At 37.0% G+C, this 21,032-nt stretch overlaps 1 protein-coding gene across 3 annotated transcripts in view; it reads right to left on the bottom strand.

The window, feature by feature from the left end:
- The window catches only part of LOC136875061 (zinc finger protein 578), a 65,703-nt gene that overhangs the window by 5,671 nt on the left and 39,000 nt on the right, over positions 1 to 21,032 (bottom strand). For all 3 annotated transcript variants that reach the window (XM_067148796.2, XM_067148795.2, XM_067148794.2), the window contains one exon: positions 10,755 to 10,837. In XM_067148796.2, the coding sequence (XP_067004897.2) occupies positions 10,755 to 10,837 (83 nt within the window). The remainder of the gene's footprint in view (positions 1 to 10,754; positions 10,838 to 21,032) is intronic.

Here is a 21,032-nt window from a genome sequence, read left to right as displayed (position 1 = left end):
CAAAGAGACTTCTCGTAGAAATTGAGAGAATTAATGAAGCCAAAAATGTGTGCTTCCTCACTACAGATGCTTTGTTATATCTGGCATATTACCCTCTTACAAACTTCCTGTTGAAAATTTCTTTTCAAAGAGGCTGTCTGGTGTTCAACTGTACAATCTGCCCCTGTCAGTCATCAAACAGGTTGAAACTACTGGCTTCACATTTTAACATCGATTACAGGGAACCTCAAGATAAATGTGAATATGATAAAATGACTATCAAATGGTAAAGTATTGAAGTCTCAGATTCCTCAGCCTACCAATTAAGATGACCTCTATTCCTAGCCTTCAATGGGTGTCACATTCTTAAATATGTCAGGACATCACTTTTGCAAGGAAACATGCATGCCAAGAACAACTTAGTTGCAGATATATCAAAATGTATAATACATGCAGCCGAAAGAAGTGATTAAACCAGTTCCTTTCTTAACCCTAGAAATAATAGGGAGAGGGATTATTTTGTGTCCTCACTTTGAGGAATGTTGGATAATTCTCACAAATATGCATGCTCCTTCTTGATATTCTACTTTATTGTCTGTGAATTATTGTAGTATGTTCTTACATTGTTGTTCCCTAAGTAATTATTGTGCTTTTGTGTATTCTAAAACTAGTGTACACAAAATGACCCTCCCTTAGTAGTGCTAACCAGCAAGATGTTTTCGGTGCTGCTTCTCATTTATTGCTCTTATTATGAATATTATCAGCTAAACTGAGTGATAGTGTGTTGTTGTATTGAATCAAACTTACTTGCTGCTAATACGTCGGGGAATGTGAGGGAGTGTGTGTTGTATTGTGTCAAACTTACTTGCCATCACGTCGAGGAATCTGAGCGATAGTGCTATCGAAGAAGAACTATTACAAGATGTTTTTCAGAACTGAGTGACAGTGATAAGGTGGAAGACTATGCGTGTATAGAAGCTCAGGGTGATGAAGGGAAAACAGAAAATGAGGTTATGTCAGAAAATCAGATAAGAAATGAGAGCAGTTCCAAGGAAGGAAATGGAAATACTGATATATGTTACAAAAACTGGAAAAGTGTATATTTCAGAACCACCTCACGCATATTGTAGGGGTATCTACAACACAGTTAAATCTCAACCAGGGTTAAAAGCATCAGGAAGAATATCCAATGAAAGTCCTCTGGAAACATTTTTGTAAGTTTTTCACTGACAGAATTATTATAAAATTGTGTCGCAAACCAATCAGGAAGCCTTGAGTAAAGGGATAATTAACTAAGATCATAAGGTTTGATGATAGGATGACAAGGCCTGCCCATAAAATTCAAGATAAAGATTCTCCCTTTGTCAAGTGTCATTGGAAGCTATCGAGTATGCAACCTTACCACCATCCAGGCAAGCATATGGATAAGTAACCCTTATTTTTCTGGATTGTGTTTCATAAATGCTTTGAATGGACATCTCCCTGTAAACAGGGAAAGCATTTCATCAATTACTGTGCGTGGGCTTGGGTTATAGAACTTCGAAAACTGTCCACTCACAAGGTCAAACACTTCTTATCTCGGATTCGAATCTCCTACCTCAAGCACTGTCCTCTATCACACATCTCCCCGTCTGCTTGCCATGTGAGCTACTGCGACACTTGACCAACGGCGCCCACATTCCAGCCTATACAGTACCGTGCTCCCAGTCTGTGCGTCCACTTCCTGTTTTAAAGTACGCATTTTGAGTATCTGTACTCGTTTTACGAGTTCATTCGAGGTACCCACAAGGAATTAATAATGGTGCTCATGATTCCTGCTGTCTTCTAGCCTGTAAACACACATCTCGTTATATTACTCCGGTATAGGGAGAGGGACCGATGTCTTTCAGAATTGTAGTAAATGTGAATGGATGCATAAAACTGGATCACAATGGGCTGGTGGACCATCCTGTATTTCTGTCAAATCGTAGTTTTAATTCTTTTGAATTCTTTTACAGTGTTTACTTCTGTTGTTACATTATGGAAAGCATTACACAATATACCACAGCCATATCCAAACTTCAATGTAATAAAAAATTTGATGGACATTTATTAGCCCCCCTTAGTATTCACGTCATAAAAAATCCTTAGTGCTTGTAGGGTTAACTAGAAAGCACAAGGCACCTACACATTTGAAAAACAGTGAGTGTGAAATAGGCCCAGGATATATTTTAATTGCAGATGATTAATGCTCTTCAGGAACAGACAAGAATTTCCACTTTCAAGGATTGGCTTTCCAAAGCAATGGTGCACCATTGCATTCCTAAAATGATAAAGGAATGGTATGAAATCTACAATGTGAGTGGCACTAATTTGTAGCGCTTAAAGCGACGAGAGATTGGAATGATTACAGAAAGATTTTCCGGAGTATCCTGAAAGGATTAGAGACATGGAATGATGCATGGAATGATATTATTAAGCAAAGAAACATTTGCAGCTATTCTTCTGACAATCTCTTCTACTGTCTTGTGTATTAAATATCTTCTCTCATCAGGAATCCATTTCGTCCTCGCAAGGTCATTTAACAGTGACCCAGTAGAGTATTTCTTCAGCAAGCTGAGAAGCATATATGGAAGTAATGTCATGTTGGATTGCAGAGCAGTGACATTCAGTATGAATAGGTTTTTGAGAACAGGGTAGTTTTTACGTGGATACAAGAGAACTCCGATCCGTAATTGCTCCTTACAAAAAGCTAAGGTTCAGGAGGTCAAATGTTCAGTTTCAGACAATGTCAGGTGTATTCTAAACAAGCTTCATCAATCTCACAAAATTTATTTCATTTCAATAGTTGAGGGTAAGCCTCTTGTTAAAGTTTCTGTTCATGTATTTCCATGTCAAGGATATATAACACTGGAACTCACAACGACATATATGGGAGGTTTTATTGTGATGCAAGTACAGAAGAAGGTCGACTGCAAGTTCTGCTGTAAGCTCGTCATAAAACAAAAATATAGCTCCCATTTAATGGACTTAATTTGTAAGAGGACATTCCTGATAAGCTGCACTATCCAACTGAACTAGTAGTGTGGTACATGAACATATGTTTAAAGTCTGTTGTTAAAGCTATGAAGTTCAAATTTGCTAGGACATGTGAAACTGTAACAGGGCATTCTTCCTGAACTTGAACTATGCCCTGCTCTAAAATTTCTTGTCTCTTCAGACAATATCCATGCAGAAATGTTGAGCTTACTGGAAAAAAATATGCTACACCCATCTTTCTGGAAAACATTGCTTCACAAGTAACTGAATGGTTTGATAATGTTTAAGTTCTAAACGCGAAGCCAGCAAGCAGGAAAATCCTCTGTCAGTAAACTTCCTGCCAGAGCGCTGACCAACCAATATGCTATTAGCTCCGAGTGGCGAGTAGTGGAGAAATTATACACTAGATCAGTGTACGTAGAGCGGAAAGGCATGTAGTGCATAGCAGAAGGCGATGCTTCACCCTGATGGTACAGATGGCACCTCACTTATAGAAGGATGTACGAAACAAAAAGCAGCCAATAAACTGCTGGGAAACCAATATATACTTGAAGAGCATTTCAAAGAATGTCAAGATCCATCACTAGAGAACCATTGTCAGACTGCAGGTTCTGTGGTCAGCAGATTCTGCTAATGAACAGGAAATGTACTATGGACGAAACAGAAAAGTTACAAGGTGCATTCTCTGGAAAATTCAAAGATCCAAAGAACTCTGCAAGGGAGTCTACCAATTAAAACCAAACTCTAAAATATATTGACAGTTGAAAACAACCAATGCTGGCATGCAAAGTAAGCTGTTGAATTACTAAGGAAACCTGTCATTAATGGACAACAATGCTTACCAGGATCTCACCGGAGCCTTTGGACCAATGAAGTGCAAAAAGACCTGGATTCCATTAGGATCCTTATGTTGACTTCCTAGATGGCATCAAATTCTGTGACATACTTAATTCCTGGTCCCTACCACCTGGAAACTACTCTCATAGGAGCAAGATGAAAAATAATCAGCTGGCCTCATTAGATATTGGGAACAAAAGTGAACTACTCATAAACACTCCCTGGTGGACTTAACTCACTGACAATAACAACTTGGTTTATTGCTTAGCACTCAAAGCCCAGCAATAGATAGGGGCAAAGCAAATACTACATGATTAATGGATAATCATATTACAGAAACAAAGGGATAGAAACAACAAAATCCAATTAGAATGAGTGTTGTAAATGTCCTCCCTGTAGATAAGCACATATAACTCTTAAGAATTTTACACTGGTTTTGAAGTAACCATATTTCTGATGATTCCACTTTACCCTAGACTGAACAAAATGAGCATTTCAGAGTTAAAATCATTCTGTAGCACCTACTGGTTGCCGTGGAGGCAAGGTGTACTTAAAGAGATACAGTTTTAAAGGGTGCAATTAGAGATAAAAAATTTTCACAATCTGGTACAGTCAATGAAATGAAGGATAAGCAACATTCCTAAACATGCAAATTGAACCACTGAGCACAGTTATTGCAGATCTGTTCACTGAGGTTGTTAGAAGTTCAAAAAGATTACTGAAGTCCCATCAAAATTCATGGTAATCACTCAGGCAATTATACTTTTTGATACAAGGAGGAACTTAACTCAAACAGATCAACAGCATCTAATAAATATAATCAATGGCTCCCTCTGGTGGGTTTTCAAATGTCTTCATCTTTGTAGCAGGGTCAATAATGTATCCATGAGGAGAATTTAACTTAGATGCAATATCAGCTCATTGACAGCTGCTAAAGTAAGAGATCCCATGCACATCTTTGACGATAATGAATCCTTTCTCCAACAATGCATTGACAATGGCTGTCTTTACACCAGTCCCTTTTGAGACTGGCTTCTTTGTATGGGAGTGAAAGCTGGCTGGAGTGAGGAAGTCACATTCATGTTAGAAGTTACACATCACATACTCGGTGCAACAATCAGGTGGGAACAACGGCAGGAACATATATGAAATTAGGAGATAAAGGCTATTTCAATGCAAGAGTTGAAAATCAAACTAAAGGATACAAAAGGGTGATTGGTAAATGATGATGGAAGGGTAACAGCAACGGGAAGCATTTGCTGGACTTCTGTACTAGTATGGGATTAGCAGTTACGAATACATTTTTCATGCATACGGCTATTTACTGCTACACATGGGAGTATAGAGGCACCAGTTTGATAAGAGACTATAATATAGCAGACTTTGAATTCAGAAAATCTGTTAGGAATGTCTGGTGTTCCAGGGAGATTTTGATTATATTGACCACTATCTGATCTGTAGTTCACTAAGTATCTCTAGGCGTGGACCGAGAAAGTAAAGGAAGAAGTCATGGGAATATTTTGGTAATAAATCACCACAAGATGGCCAAATATATATTGTAAAGTTCAATGACATCAAAGTACAATATAAAGGAGAACTTCACATTTGAATGCATTGGCTAGGTGTAAAGTTTTTGCTTCAAATGTGGCTTTCTCTTGTCAAATAAATGTTGACTTCATCATATGTTCCATCATATCATTTGCTTATACATAAAATTTTAAAAAGGTTTAGGATATTTCTTATAAAATGGAATAGTGGATCAATATTAAATTATTGTGTTGGAACGTGGTTGAATGAAGGTGGGGGAGGGGGATACTTGGCAGGTAGGAGATCTGAAATTGGTTATGGATTGGAAATTTTTGGTTTGAAGTTTTACAGGAAAAATAATTCTTGAAGGGTGTTGATTTTATCTGAGATTTCATTCATATTAAGTATTTTTGTTTTCTGTCAATATTAGTAAAAAAAGTCTTTGTAAATATTGAGTAATTTGCCTTTATTACTGTAGTAAAGAGTTTCCATATCTTGATCTATTGTAGAAAAGGAATGTCCATAATCAGTCATGTGTTTCCACATAGATTTATTATACTTAAAGGCAATGAAATGTTCTGAATGTCTTCTTGAAAAGATTCTGCTGTCTGGCCTATGTAACCTGGCATTAAAATCTTTACAGGTAACTTCATATATTTCTGAATATGAAAATGTATTTGAAGTGTTGATAGTATGGGCATAGAAAAAATTTGGGATCTTTATCTTTCGTTTTAAAAGCAATGATAATATTATGTTGTTTAAATAAATTAGTAATGATAAAATTATTATTATTAAACGTGAAGTCTGTGTAGTTTCTTTTCTCCTTTAGTTGTGTTTATAAGTATAGTTTTAGGTTTCGTTTTTTATTTTATTTATTATTTTATTAGCATAGTTTCTATTATATCCATTTTCTTGGGCTATAGTAAAGATTGTGTTTAATTCTTTGTTGTAGTTACTTTTGGAAAGAGGTATATTAAGAGTTTTATAGATCAAACTATAACAAGCTTGTTTTTTGTGGGATCCTGGGTGTATTGAATCTTGTCTGATTGTGTTGTTTTATGTGTTGGTTTGTGATATGTGGCATAAGAGAGCGAGTTTTAATATCTTTTGATAGATAAATCTAAGAATTCCTGGTGATGTCGCAAAGAAGCAAGCTCATGGGGAGGAGAACAATGATGATGGTGAAATTACACTCGAGGAAGGGGAGAGGATGGGGAGAAAAAGGTGACAAAACTTACTCACTCCACTTACTTGTTTACATCAAGAGAACACCATGCGCTACATTGTCCTCACGTGTCATTACAATGAACTTGTCTGTACTTATTATACATTGGTAAATGTCATCCTATCAACAGTGAGGCCACGTACTGCTACTCCCCCCCTCAGGAAAACAAATAGTGTTGGCCTGTCAACGCTATGCCACTACCAGAGCTATTTGGTAAAAGTGGCACAGGTTCTTATGGGAACTAAGCAGGAGATATGTGAAAAAGGCCCTGCTAAGGAGCAAAGTGCCTGGCTGGTGCCTAGACAGACCGTAAAACTGCTGGGCTTTGTTGTAGGTTGTTCACTGATGCATCTGCATGCCCCTCCACATCATAAGTTATGAATTTCGTTATGGTCTGTATTGACAATTGATCACTATCAAGGGGTAGAGGAGGGTCCGCCTATTCAATACCATTTGGCATGATGATATAAAAGAAAATAAAGCTTACCATTGTACTGAGGAAAACCAGTGAAAAGAATTATAAGATGAGGACCAACAATGCACTTTTAGGCAAGTTCTCAATTTGCAAGAGGTGTGCAAAATGACCTCCACTAGACTCATGTTTCGGCATAACAAAGCCATCCTGCTCGTACGTACAATGCGTTCAATTTTAAAGAGGCCCCGGTACAGAATATGACAACACCTCATTCATTATTTCTTGATCTCAGTGTTTCAAGTGGAATTGTTATCCCAAACTTAACATTTGCTAATATATAGAAAAGGAAGCCACTTGTCATCCCAGCATTGCTGGTCCGGTAGTGAGGGCCAAAGACCAATGTCTGAACACATTGTACCTGTCTGCAGGTCGGAGTGTACTGACCTCAACAAACATTCACCTAAAACACCCGCAGACTTGGAGGGAATGGTTACATGGGGAAATCAGCTTGTTTACAAGGAGTATCCAGTCTCCTCAAAAACAATGACTGAAGATTTGTTATTTAATTTTTTCTCCACTAATTAATAATAATAATGTTATTGTTTTACATGTCACTAATTACTTCTTGACGGTTTTCACAGAAGCAAAAATGCCAGAATTTTGTCTTACAGGAGTTTTATTACGTGTCAGTACATAAATGATTTATTTGAGCACCATCAAACACCACCAGACTGAATCTGCCAAGTTGGGGTTGGAGGGGCAGCCACTCAGCCCAGTACTAATTAAGACAGGATAAATATTTTTGAAGATGTTTGCATAGAACACCATCTTCCACCATCAGTTTAATGTACCTATTGTACTTCAATTACAACCTTTTTGATTTGGGTTTTAATGTTCAATTACTGAAGGAATTTATAAAATGATTTATGTTACTGACGAAGGAATTGAAACTAGCACACATGTATCTGGTTGCAACAAGTTGCAGAGTTAAATATTTGAGAATAACATTCCTGCAAAACCAGACGTTAGATTCCTTCACTTTCAACCAAAACAGCCAGATGAGAGGCAGAGTTACCAACATACTTCCCAGCTCCATCAGCACTCAGGAAGCTGAGGCCAACCTATAGCTCTGAACCATTCTCCCGTTTTGTTACACATTTACTCCCTTCACTTTGCCCTAAGAAGACACAATTCTGAAACAGGTCTCTTACCTGTTACTCATGACCATATTTCAGTATAATTGGTTTGGTGGTTCTTGCAATATTGTAATAAGCGAGTTATTGGTATTATGCCTTTATACGACAGATTGGACGTGATCAACACATGGTGCAGAAATCAGCTCTTACCTCCAGGACCAGATGTGAACAAGTATTGTGAAAGAGCAAGAGGACTCCAATTTAACTGTCAGAGACAATAAAGACTTGACATCCACAGAATTAAATGTATCCAGACTGTGCAGAGCAGTGTTTATCATGAAGTGATACAGGTGAGGAAGAAAAAATGAAACAAAGATGAGGAAATACAACACATCAGCCTCTGTGGATCAGTGCTGGAGGTTCAGCCACTGTATCACAAGATCATGGTTCAAACCCAACAGAGATAGACAGATTTACAAAGGTCAGAATAATTTTGAGTTTGGAAAGGAATTTGAGTACATCAGAACTTGGTCCACTAACTGCAATAAATCAGACCTTGGAGTATGGGATATAATCCAGGCGGGTCCCTATGTTATTCTTCCCTCTGAAACAACTTTAAAATGCATCTACCCAACAACACCAAGACAAAGATCTACTATGACATCATACAAGCCACTGTATTCTATGGCTTTGGAACATGACAAGCCTAGGAAAGTGACAGTAAAAATATGGATATCACAGAAAGGAGATATTTGCAAAGTATCGCTAATGATAGAAAATCTAGTGGAATAGAAGAATGCAGAGATGTAAAAGGAGACAGAATTATGTGCCTTAATTCGAGGCAGGTTGATTCACTGGACTGGTATAGTTGCAATCAATCAATCAATCAATCAATCAATCAATCAATCAATCAATCAATCAATCAATACTGATTTGCATTTAGGGCAGTCGCCCAGGTGGCAGATTCCCTATCTCTTGTTTACCTAGCCTTTTTCTAAATGATTTCAAAGAAACTGGAAATTTATTGAACATCCCCCTTGGTAAATTATTCCAATCCCTAACTCCCCGTCCTATAAATGAATATTTGCCCCAGCTTGTCCTCATGAATTCCAACTTTATCTTCATATTGTGATCTTTCCAACTTTTATAAAAGCCACTCAAACTTATTAGTCTACTAATGTCAATCCACGCCATCTCTCCGCTGACAGCTCGGAACATACCACTTATAATACATATATACTGGTCCATTATTGGACATTATAAATTTTTAATGTCCAATAAATTTAAAATGCCCAATAAAGGACCATTATATTGGTATTATAAACTCACTCATTCAGGACAAATATTTTAGGTTCCCTATGGGAATCAGCATCTACATCATTTGATGGCCAGGCAGGCATCAATTTCTGGAAATGCAACATAGCTCTCATAGTGCATTGGCACTGCTGGTGGCTTCAAGTAGCCTATGCAGTGGACTCCACGGTATGCACTAGCCTTGCATCTTGGGTGGTGTGCTAAGTCCCAACTGACGAGCCTAACTTAGCACACGAGGGCGAAACGCAGGCAACCGAGAATGAGTTAGGTGGAAAATTTATAATGTCCAATACAGGACCATTATATTGGTATTGAACATTTACTCATTCAGGACAAATATTTGAGGTTCCCTATGGGAATAAACATCTACAAACATACCACTTAGTCGAGCAGGTCTTCTTCTTTCTCTCAATTCTTCCCAAACCAAACTTTGCAACATTTTTGTAACGCTACTCTTGTGTCAGAAATCACCCAGAACAAATCGAGCTGCTTTTCTTTGGATTTTTTCTAGGTCTTGAATCACGTAATCCTGGCGAGGGTCTCATACACTGGAACCATACTCTAGTTGGGGTCTTACCAGAGACTTATATGCCCTCTTCTTTACATTCTTACTACAACCCCTAAACACCCTCATAACCTATACAGAGATCTGTACCCTTTATTTACAATCCCATTTATGTGATTACCCCAATGAAGATCTTTCCTTATATTAACACCTAGGTATTTACAATGATCCTCAAAAGGAACTTTCACCCCATCAACGCAGTAATTAAAATTGAGAGGACTTTTCCTATTGCAAAACTCACAACCTGACTTTTAACCCCGTTTATCAACATACCCCTGCCCGCTGTTCATCTCACAACATTTTCAAGGTCACGTTGCAGTTGCTCACAATAATGACCCCCAGGAACCTATTACAATATAGAGAATAGAACTGGGAAGGTAATACTAATAATGATCGTACTGGCTCAACTAACGTGTGGTGCCATCCAGACAGCCTGCTGATAACTAGAAAATATGGCTGAGTTATTTTAGTTTTTTGGGATGACACTGAGTGGGCTACCAGGATTTTCTAACAAGCCAGGATGGAACCAACAACATGGGACCGTGAGTGACGTGCAGATGACAGAATTCAAGAATGATCTGGATGGACCTCCACTGACTTTGATGCTGCAATGTTAGGATTCAGAGGACGACACTCAAAACACTTCTTGACAGAGGGAGCTAATGAACATATAGATAACAAATTTCATATTGTCGAGGGTCAGGGGTGCAAAATCTAATTAAGCTATGCTTTACTTACTTGTCTTCTTCTTTGAAACAAGGGACGAGCTGCCCAGCTGTGTGTTCATCTATGCATATTTCATCCTTAGCATTTGCAAAAGGCTGTGTGGAAATAATACGCAAAATAAATTAAGAAAAGTAGAGTTAACAAGTAACTGGTATAAAAATATATAAATTAACATGACATAGCTGACACAATAAAAATAATTTATTCTCCCAATGTAAAAAGGAAATGAACCAACAAATGTTAGTTCATAATTATGTGGAGAACAGGAACAAGAAAAGGAACTCATAATAGGATAAACAGGACAGCAATGGAAGAGGGAGCAATAGAAGAGAAAGTTGAAAGGACAAGGACAATCTACACATCTCATGTCTTCTCTTCCCGCAACGTCCTGTTACAGTGTTGTTTGAACCCTGTGTTTTCACAGATGACTCTGATCATCAGACTATGTATCTCAAGCTGACGGAGGTCAATTTATTGCCTACCATGTCCAAGTTCAGTAAACAAATAGTCAGTTGTTTTCACTGACTCCAGACAATCTAAAGGCTTTATTAACATAGACTTACAACATTTATCTTCAGATTATAAAGGACTGTATTCTAAGGGTAGCGAGCCCACTTCATACCCAAAAGACCTGGATTTGATTCTCGGACAAATTAGGGATTATTACCAGAATCTGAGGGCTAGTTCATGGTCCAGTCAGTCTACATGAGAACAACAAAGGAGTTAATTCACAAAGAGATAGCGTTCCTGGTATAAAAAGCCAAAATAATGGCTGAAAGGTTTTGTTGTACTGACCACACATCAACTCAAACTGCAGGCCTTCAGACTGAGCAGCGGTCGCTTGGCAGGCCAATGCTCAGCACCGTGTGTTTTGGTTTGGTCTCCAAGGGACTCTGTTCAGATACATATTTTAAAACTACCTAATATATTTCCTAGAACATGACCAGAACAGCAACCAATTATTAAAACTCATTATCAATGGACATAAAACTGACTTCATACACTATGTTTAGATTCAAGTTATCTCATGGGTTTTTGACAGAGAAATCCTTCTTCTTTGCTTTCCCAGAAGTGACCAGATATTGTAATAGGAGTTGAATCAAGGCTGAGAAATGATATAATGGATGCAGAAATTTTCTCAAGGCACTGGAGTGTGTATCGTAGAGATAGGATAGGAATGGTGGGAGGGGAAGTGTTCATTCTGGTGAAAGAAGAATTTGTAAGCTACGAAAAAGTTAAAGATGAGACACATGAAATTCTAGGTATAAGGCTCATTTCTAAAGATAATAGGCAACTTGATATATTTGGAGTGTACAGATTGAGAAAGGGTAGCACTGACGCGGAATCGGAATTATTTGATAGGATAGTCAGCTATGTGGGAAACGACATGGAAAGAAATATGATTATAGCGGGAGATCTGAATTTGCGAGATGTCAATTGGGGAGGAAATGCGAACGACAGGATGCATGACCAACAAATGGCAAATAAGTTAATATGGGAAGGACAGCTGATTCAGAAAGTGATGGAACTAATCAGAGGGAAAAATATCCTGGACATCATGCTGATAAAACCAGATGAGCTCTATAGGGAAACTGAAGTAATAGATGGTATTAGTGATCATGAAGCTGTTTTTGTCGTAGTTCAAAATAAATGTGATAGAAAGGAAGGTCTTAAAAGTAGGACAGTTAGGCAGTACCATATGACTGATACAGCAGGCATGCGGCAGTTTCTAAAAAGTAACTATGATCGGTGGAAAACGGTAAATAAAATTGTAAACAGACTCTGGGATGGGTTTAAATCAATTGTAGAGGAATGTGAAAATAGGTTTGTAGCTTTAACAGTGGTAAGGAATAGTAAATATCCACTATATTATAACAGGGAAGAAAAGAGACTAAGAAGGAGGTGCAGACTGGAAAGAAATAGAGTTAGAAATGGCTGTGGAAGTAAGGAGAAATTGAAGGAACTTACTAGAAAATTGAATCTAGCAAAGAAGGCAGCTAAGGATAACATGATGGCAAGCATATTTGTCAGTCATACCAATTTTAGTGAAAAATGGAAGGGTACGTATAGGTATTTTAAGGCAGAAACAGGTTCCAAGAAGGATATTCGAGGAATAATTAATTAACAAGGGGAGTGTGTATGTGAGGATCTTTGAAAGACAGAAGTATTCAGTCAGCAGTATGTAAAGATTGTTGGTTACAAGGATGATGTTGAGATAGAGGAGGAGACTAAGGCCAAAGAAGTAATAAAATGTACATATGATAACAATGACATTTACAATAAGATACAAAAGTTGAAAACCAGAAAAGCGGTTGGAATTGATCAGATTTCTGGGTATATACTAAAGACAATGGGTTGGGATATAGTACCATATCTGAAGTACTTATTTGATTATTGTTTGGTTGGAGGAGCTATACCAGATGAATGGAGAGTTGCTATAGTAGCCCCCGTGTATGAAGGAAAGGGTGATAGACATAAAGCTGAAAATTACAGGCCAGTAAGTTTGACATGCATTGTATGTAGGCTTTGGGAAGACATTCTTTCTGATTATATTAGACATGTTTGTGAAATTAATAACTGGTTCGATAGAAGGCAATTCGGTTTTAGGAAAGGTTATTCCACTGAAGCTCAACTTGTAGGATTCCAGCAGGATATAGCTGATATCTTGGATTCTGAGGTCAGATGGACTGTATCGCGATTGACCTGTCTAAAGCATTTGATAGGGTGGATAATGGGAGACTACTGGCAAAAATGAGTGCAATTGGACTAGACAAAAGAGTGACTGAATGGGTTGCTATATTTCTAGAAAACAGATCTCAGAGAATTAGAGTAGGTGAAGCTTTATCTGACCCTGTAATAATTAAGGGAATTCCTCAAGGCAGTATTATCGGACCTTTATGTTTTCTTACATATATAAATGATATGAGTAAAGGAGTGGAATCGGAGGTAAGGCTTTTTGCGGATGATGTTATTTTCTATAGAGTGTAAAATAAGTTATAAGATTGTGAGCAACTGCAACGTGACCTCGAAAATGTTGTGAGATGGACAGCAGGCAATGGTATGTTGACACACGGGGTTAAAAGTCAGGTTGTGAGTTTCACAAATAGGAAAAGTCCTCTCAGTTTTAATTACTGCATTGATGGGGTGAAAGTTCCTTTTGGGGATCATTGTAAATATCTAGGTGTTAATATAAGGGAAGATCTTCATTGGGGTAATCACATAAATGGGAATGTAAATAAAGGGTACAGATCTCTGTACATGGTTATGAGGGTGTTTAGGGGTTGTAGTAAGGATGTAAAGGAGAGGGCATATAAGTCTCTGGTAAGACCCCAACTAGAGTATGGTTCCAGTGTATGGGACGCTCACCAGCATTACCTGATTCAAGAACTGGAAAAAATCCAAAGAAAAGCAGCTCGATTTGTTCTGGGTGATTTCCGAAAAAAGAGTAGTGTTACAAAAATGTTGCAAATTTTGGGTTGGGAAGAATTGAGAGAAAGAAGAAAAGCTGCTCGACTAAGTGGTATGTTACAAGTAACTATTCGCATTTTGGTTCCGCATTGAAGTTGACGTATGTCTCAAATATTATTACAATATTATAAGTCCACCTGTTCAATACAATACAATATGATCCACTATTTCATATGGTTAAATATTTTTTATACATAATACATAAAAGTCAAAGGTACATGTTTCACCCTCCTTACGGGCATCATCAGCCTATATCAATCTTAAAAATAATACATATACTTATAAATTATAGGTTAAAATGTTGAAAAATGATTTCATAAAACATTATACAATAACATCTAAAACAACGATAATGCACCAACGTATGTTAAAAGAGAGTGAATTAACAGTTTTGAAGATTAAAACGTGATTAAACGTGAAATGTTGAGAGTTTAAAACTAAAATGGATCCATATTTTTATAATATCATTAAGACTGTGATGGTCTTGAGTATAAACACAATCATCAAAGGGGGATGTTTCTTCAATTCCCAAGTTGAATCCAAGGTGGTAAAATCACTGTCAGTTATTTAAAACGGAAGTTGAATGTAATAAACAAGTTAAAATGTATGTTTGGGATATCTGAAAGTCGAGAAGAAAATGGAACTTCTGTAGAGGCGTTGCTGATGATAAAACGTATGTCAAAGCTAGCGGAGTTCGGAAATTATGTGGTAGTCGAATGGATCTAAAAGGCAGTCAAGTCGATGTTATAATTCCGTTGAAACATTCATTGGAAGAAATGTTCAGGATTTTCTGAAACAAAATGTAGAAGAAAGTTGGTGAATAATACCGTTCTGTACAAGAGACTTCCCATACGGAGCGTATTAAGTACGTCAGGTTGTTACAGCAACGCTAGCTTGACTTGGTTTTTGACTTCTAGTATTATAACGGTGTGGCTGAGGCAGTGAAGGACATGGAGAGGGGGTAATGGTGGGTGGATCCTTGCGCGCATGTGTTGTTATTGGCGGGCTGTTAGGAACAAGATGGGCGGTGGGTGCTTTAGAACAAGAAGTTCTAAAAGTTGGCGGGATTGTATTATGTTTTGAATTCACCATGCCTAATAACTTTGGAGTTGGCTCATATAAAGGATTTTTTGCTTCCGTGATATCGTTAAGATTATGGTCTTTGTTATAGGCTTGGTCTAAAAAGATGTAAAGATTTTCTAATTCATTCATAAGTTTTCCTTTGCCTATGCATTTTAGAATAGTGAGATCTTTATCAATTGATGTAAACTGATGTCTTGTTTCACTCATGTGTGAGCTCATCGCTGAATATTTGTTGTGCTTTAAGGCATTATAATGCTCCATATATCTCGTATGAAAGCTGCGCCCAGTCTGTCCAACATAACTAAATCCACACTGAGCACAAGTGAGTCTGTAAATACTAGATCTCAAAAAACGGCTGTTTTTATAATTGACTTTATTATGATTAAAAAATATACTTTGATTTGTATTTACTGTTCTGAAAACAATATTAGTGTTGTATTTCTTCAGTGTGTTGGCAATCTGGTGGATGGCTGGGTTATTGTATGTAAACGTAGCGAAACTAGTTTTTTTAGGTTTATCCGGAATGAGATTCGTGGATAGTTTATATTTAACTTTATTGATTAACTGGTTAATCATTTCAACCTTGAACCCATTAAGCTTGGCCAAGTTCCTTATATAGTTTCATTCTATTTTTAAGTTGTTAGGGGATAGTGGAATTTTTAAGGCTCTGTGTATTAAATTATAGAATGACGCTTGTTTTTGAGATTTAGGATGTAAAGAGGAATTATTTATGGTTATAGGAGACTGTGTGGGTTTTCTGTAGATTTGAAAATCGAAAGTATTATTGGCGCGCGTGCTCGTTATATCTAAAAAATTTAAGGACTGTTTAACTTCGTCTTCTTTAGTGAATTTTACATTAGGATCAATTTTATTTAAAATCTCTAAAACTTCGTCGCTGTTAGTAACATTTTTGTCAATAAGTACAAAAGTGTCGTCCACAAATCTCAGCCATAAATATATACCTTTTATATGTTCTTTAATTTTCGTGTATTCTATTGAGTCCATGTAAATATCAGCCAAGATGCTGGACAAAGGGTCACCCATGGCTAAGCCAGTCTGTTGATAAATCTTACCATTAAAGGAGAAAAAGTTGTTATTCAATACAAAATTCAGGATCTTCATAAATTCATCAATTTCCAGCTTACTCAGGCTGCTATGTTTTGTAATATTGTCATAGATAATTTTGACTGTTTCTTTAGTAGGTATATTTGGGTACATGTTTATGACATCATAGGAACACATTATATGGTTAGGTTGTAAGTCAAATTTACTTAAAATATCGCAAAATTTGATTGAATTCTTTAAAGGAAGTTTATTATTAAACTTATAATGTTGTTTGAGAAAACTGTGGATATATTTGGAAACTTTATAGGTAGGGCTATTACGGCAGTTAATAATCAGATGTACGGGAATGTTGTTTTTATGGATTTTAGGTAGGGCTCTGGCTATTGGAATGCTGGGGTTCATGTTGATCAGTCTCTGTTGTTCCTGTTCATTGAGAAGGAATGTGGAGTTCTTAATTAGAGATTTTAAGTTACGTTGTATTCTTACGATAGGATCTTTGCTAACTATTGTATAAATCTTATCCTTAAAAAATTCTTCAGTTTTATTTATGTAATGGTCCTTATCCATTAACACCATAGACCCTCCCTTGTCAGCTATTGTGACTATGATGTTGTTGTCTTCTATTTTCTTTCTCAAATTACGTAGTAAAGATTTTTGATTAGAGTCGGATTTAGCATTAAGTTCTTTACCTAGTGTAGGTAATTTCTTTTTTATGTCAAATCTAATGTCATTTTGAACTTCAAAGGGGAGTTTAGAGATATTAGCTTCTACCTCAGCCACTGTGGTAATAATATCTAAGTCCTTTTCTTCACTAGGCCAGTTATACTTTGGACCTTTATTCAGGAGTTTATTAGGCATGGTGAATTCAAAACATAATACAATCCCGCCAACTTTTAGAACTTCTTGTTCTAAAGCTCCCACCACCTCGTCAAATGATAGGCCCACCCATCTTGTTCCTAACAGCCCGCCAATAACAACACATGCGCGCAAGGATCCACCCACCATTACCCCCTCTTCATGTCCTTCACTGCCTCAGCCACACCGTTATAATACTAGAAGTCAAAAACCCAGTCAAGCTAGCGTTGCTGTAACAACCTGACGTACTTAATACGCTCCGTACGGGAAGTCTCTTGTACAGTACGGTATTATTCACCAACTTTCTTCTACATTTTGTTTCAGAAAATCCTGAACATTTCTTCCAACGAATGTTTCAACGGAATTATAACATCAACTTGACTACCTTTTAGATCCATTCGACTACCACATAATTTCCGAACTCCGCTAGCTTTGACATACGTTTTATCATATGCAATGTCTCTACAGAAGTTCCATTTTCTTCTCGACTTTCAGATATCCCAAACATACATTTTAACTTGTTTATTACATTCAACTTCCGTTTTAAATAACTGACAGTGATTTTACCACCTTGGATTCAACTTGGGAATTGAAGAAACATCCCCCTTTGATGATTGTGTTTATACTCAAGGCCATCACAGTCTTAATGATATTATAAAAATATGGATCCATTTTAGTTTTAAACTCTCAACATTTCATGTTTAATCACGTTTTAATCTTCAAAACTGTTAATTCACTCTCTTTTAACATACGTTGGTGCATTATCGTTGTTTTAGATGTTATTGTATAATGTTTTACGAAATCATTTTTCAACATTTTAACCTATAATTTATAAGTATATGTATTATTTTTAAGATTGATATAGGCTGATGATGCCCGTAAGGAGGGTGAAACATGTACCTCCGACTTTTATGTATTATGTATAAAAAATATTTGACCATATGAAATAGTGGATCATATTGTATTGTATTGAACAGGTTGACTTATAATATTGTAATAATACTTGAGACATAAGTGGTATGTTCCGAGCTGTCAGCGGAGAGATGGCGTGGAATCACATTAGTGGACGAATAAGTTTGAATGGCGTTTATAAAAGTAGGAAAGATTACAATATGAAGATAAAGTTGGAATTCAAGAGGACAAACTGGGGCAAATATTCATTTATAGGAAGGGGAGTTAGGGATTGGAATAACTTACCAAGGGAGATGTTCAATAAATTTCCAATTTCTTTGAAATCATTTAGGAAAAGGCTAGGAAAGCAACAGATAGGGAATCTGCCACCTGGGCGACTGCCCTAAATGCAGATCAGTATTGATTGATTGATTGATTCTATCAAAGGTGAAAGGTTTCAATTTGGTTAACTGTCAAAGTATTTCATCAATAGAGCAATGGTCAATTGAATTCATCAACCTAATGAATGTGGAAGGAGCATAACTAATGTTGTATATTTTGAAGCCAACAATAAGCAGCAAAGGAGAAGAAATTTCCAATGACTTTTGTACAATATGCCATAAAAAGAAAACAAGGTTCCAACACATGTGGGTAAAACTGCCCTCGAAACTCTCAAGGCTCAGTTCTTATGAGATGAGCCATATGCAGAATTATATTGTCTTTTATGTTAAATTTTTTACAGGAAAGGCAACCCTGTTTGTTCCAAACAAGAAAGATTCAAGTAAAAACCTGTACACGAGAAAACACATGCTTGAAACTGGACATTCTCTTGATATATCAATAACATGGATCAGGAAGAAGGTTAAGAGTAGCAAAGGGAGCCAGAAAATGTGATGATGTTCTCAATGGACGGTACATATGGAGATTAAAGGAGACTACAGGTTAATGAAAACAGAAAAACTTTCTGAACCATAATCAATGATTGCCAATTAGCTATAGAAAATGAAGGCATACTGAAGGATGGGAGAAATATAACCTAGAACACTTTGAGGACAGCCAGCACCCTATACATCCAGAAATACAGGCAGTTGACACTAGAGGAGGTGAAACTTGAATTATCTTAGCAAAGAAGGATACAAGTCCAGATGAAATACAAACAGAAATGATTAAGCCATTGCCATACTTTGACAGAACCTTGCATCCTGCAATCGTATGGCAGTAACATACTTTGACATACACTTCCGTCCTGGTGCAGGGAATGCTTATAAGTTCATTATCGCGGTTAGCTGGTCAGAGAGATTTATTCAGTTTCTTTTGCCACCTACCCGATTGATGTCAGATAATACCTGAAGCTATTTTCTCTGCGTAAATAGTAACTCTGAGCTGAAATATGGAAAATAAAATGCACCTCAGTTTGCCCCTCGTAAACAATCATGGCAGCAACCAAGCGCGGCATGGATGAGGTTATTCATAACTGGCTTGAAAATAGAGATGTTGAAAGTGGAAAAGATTCTCTGGAGAGTGAAAATACTTCTTCTTCAACTGACAGTGATGAAAGTGATTCAGACTTCAGTTCCGAAATGATAGTGCCAATTGAAACTACGTGACAAAACCAGAATCCAACAAGAGCGAGTGAGAAGTCTAGTAAAATGATACTTGGAATTGTGATCTTGTTGACAATAGCCTGTTTCTGTAACATGCAAACCAGTTTCTGAAATTCACTCTACAGTGAGGAAGGGGTTGGGAAATAATCAAAAGAAATGTACGTAGTGAATGAATTTCTAACCCCACAGTTCTGGGATCACATTATTAAGGAAACTAATGCCTACGCCTCTACATTTCTTGCTAATTTATTTGCTTCCTTTGAAACCAGTAATACTTTCGAACAAAAATATTACATTCCTGTTACTATAGACGAGCTAAAAGCTCACCTTGCTCTGTGTATTCTTAAGTATGTTATTAGTAAAATTTATGTTAAGGTGACTAAAAAATAAATGGCATATAAAAGAATATTTCCTTTCACAAGTAATGGTAGGCCAAAGGGTTAGATATGGATCAAAATGGCATCAGAATACTAACAGTACTGAATAATATGATCAACAATAGAAGTACAGTATCTGGAGACTGGACGGTGTTTAACTTCACAACTCAACTCACAAAATGCCAAAGTAAAGGAATATGAAGGGTCAGGATAATCAGCCTCATAGACCATGTAATCCAGACATTCCTCAAAATCATCTACTGTGGAATCCATCAGAAATAAGAGAACCTTAGTGAAACATCCCTTGATTTCTCTAATGCTCTAGGAACATGTGAGGCATTATTTGGAATTCAAGTTCTTTTCCAATTAATCAGAGACGTCAGTCACAACGTGTATATTTACTTTGTGGACTAAGGAAAATCTTGGGATCATTGTCAGCATGGTAAAATATACAAAGCACTCAAAAAAACTGGAACAGGTAAGAAAGACTTCCAAATTATTACCAACAATGCAAACAGCAAGGCAGGGATGAATGCTATTACCTCTCCTCTTTAACATGTACTCAGCACAGATACATACTGAAGCACTTGATAGGGCTCCAAAAAGATATGAATTTTAATGGTGTACCTTCCAAGAACATATAGAACCAGTATGTGATCACATACAGCTGAATGCAGACTATATTCTGAGATATGAAGAACTAGTCACTACGTCTATGAAGTTGTAAACGAGATGCGTAGTGGGCCTGGTACTCCTCACTCAGTCAGTTGCCAGCAGCGATGTTTTGTCATCGTATGTGACAAAGCACTCAGCTGGTATTATTCTGACAGAACACCTTCAGAGCAAAGATACCAGCGGTGCAGGGAAAGTTAAAGGGCATAGTTCTTTATAGCCAAACCAGTGAAATGGTTGCTAAAGTCTAACAATTTATGAAAACAAGAAGCTGT

This window comes from Anabrus simplex, chromosome 5 (assembly GCF_040414725.1).
Source record: "Anabrus simplex isolate iqAnaSimp1 chromosome 5, ASM4041472v1, whole genome shotgun sequence".
Lineage (NCBI taxonomy): Eukaryota > Metazoa > Arthropoda > Insecta > Orthoptera > Tettigoniidae > Anabrus > Anabrus simplex.
This window is presented reverse-complemented; position numbering and strand designations above follow the sequence as displayed.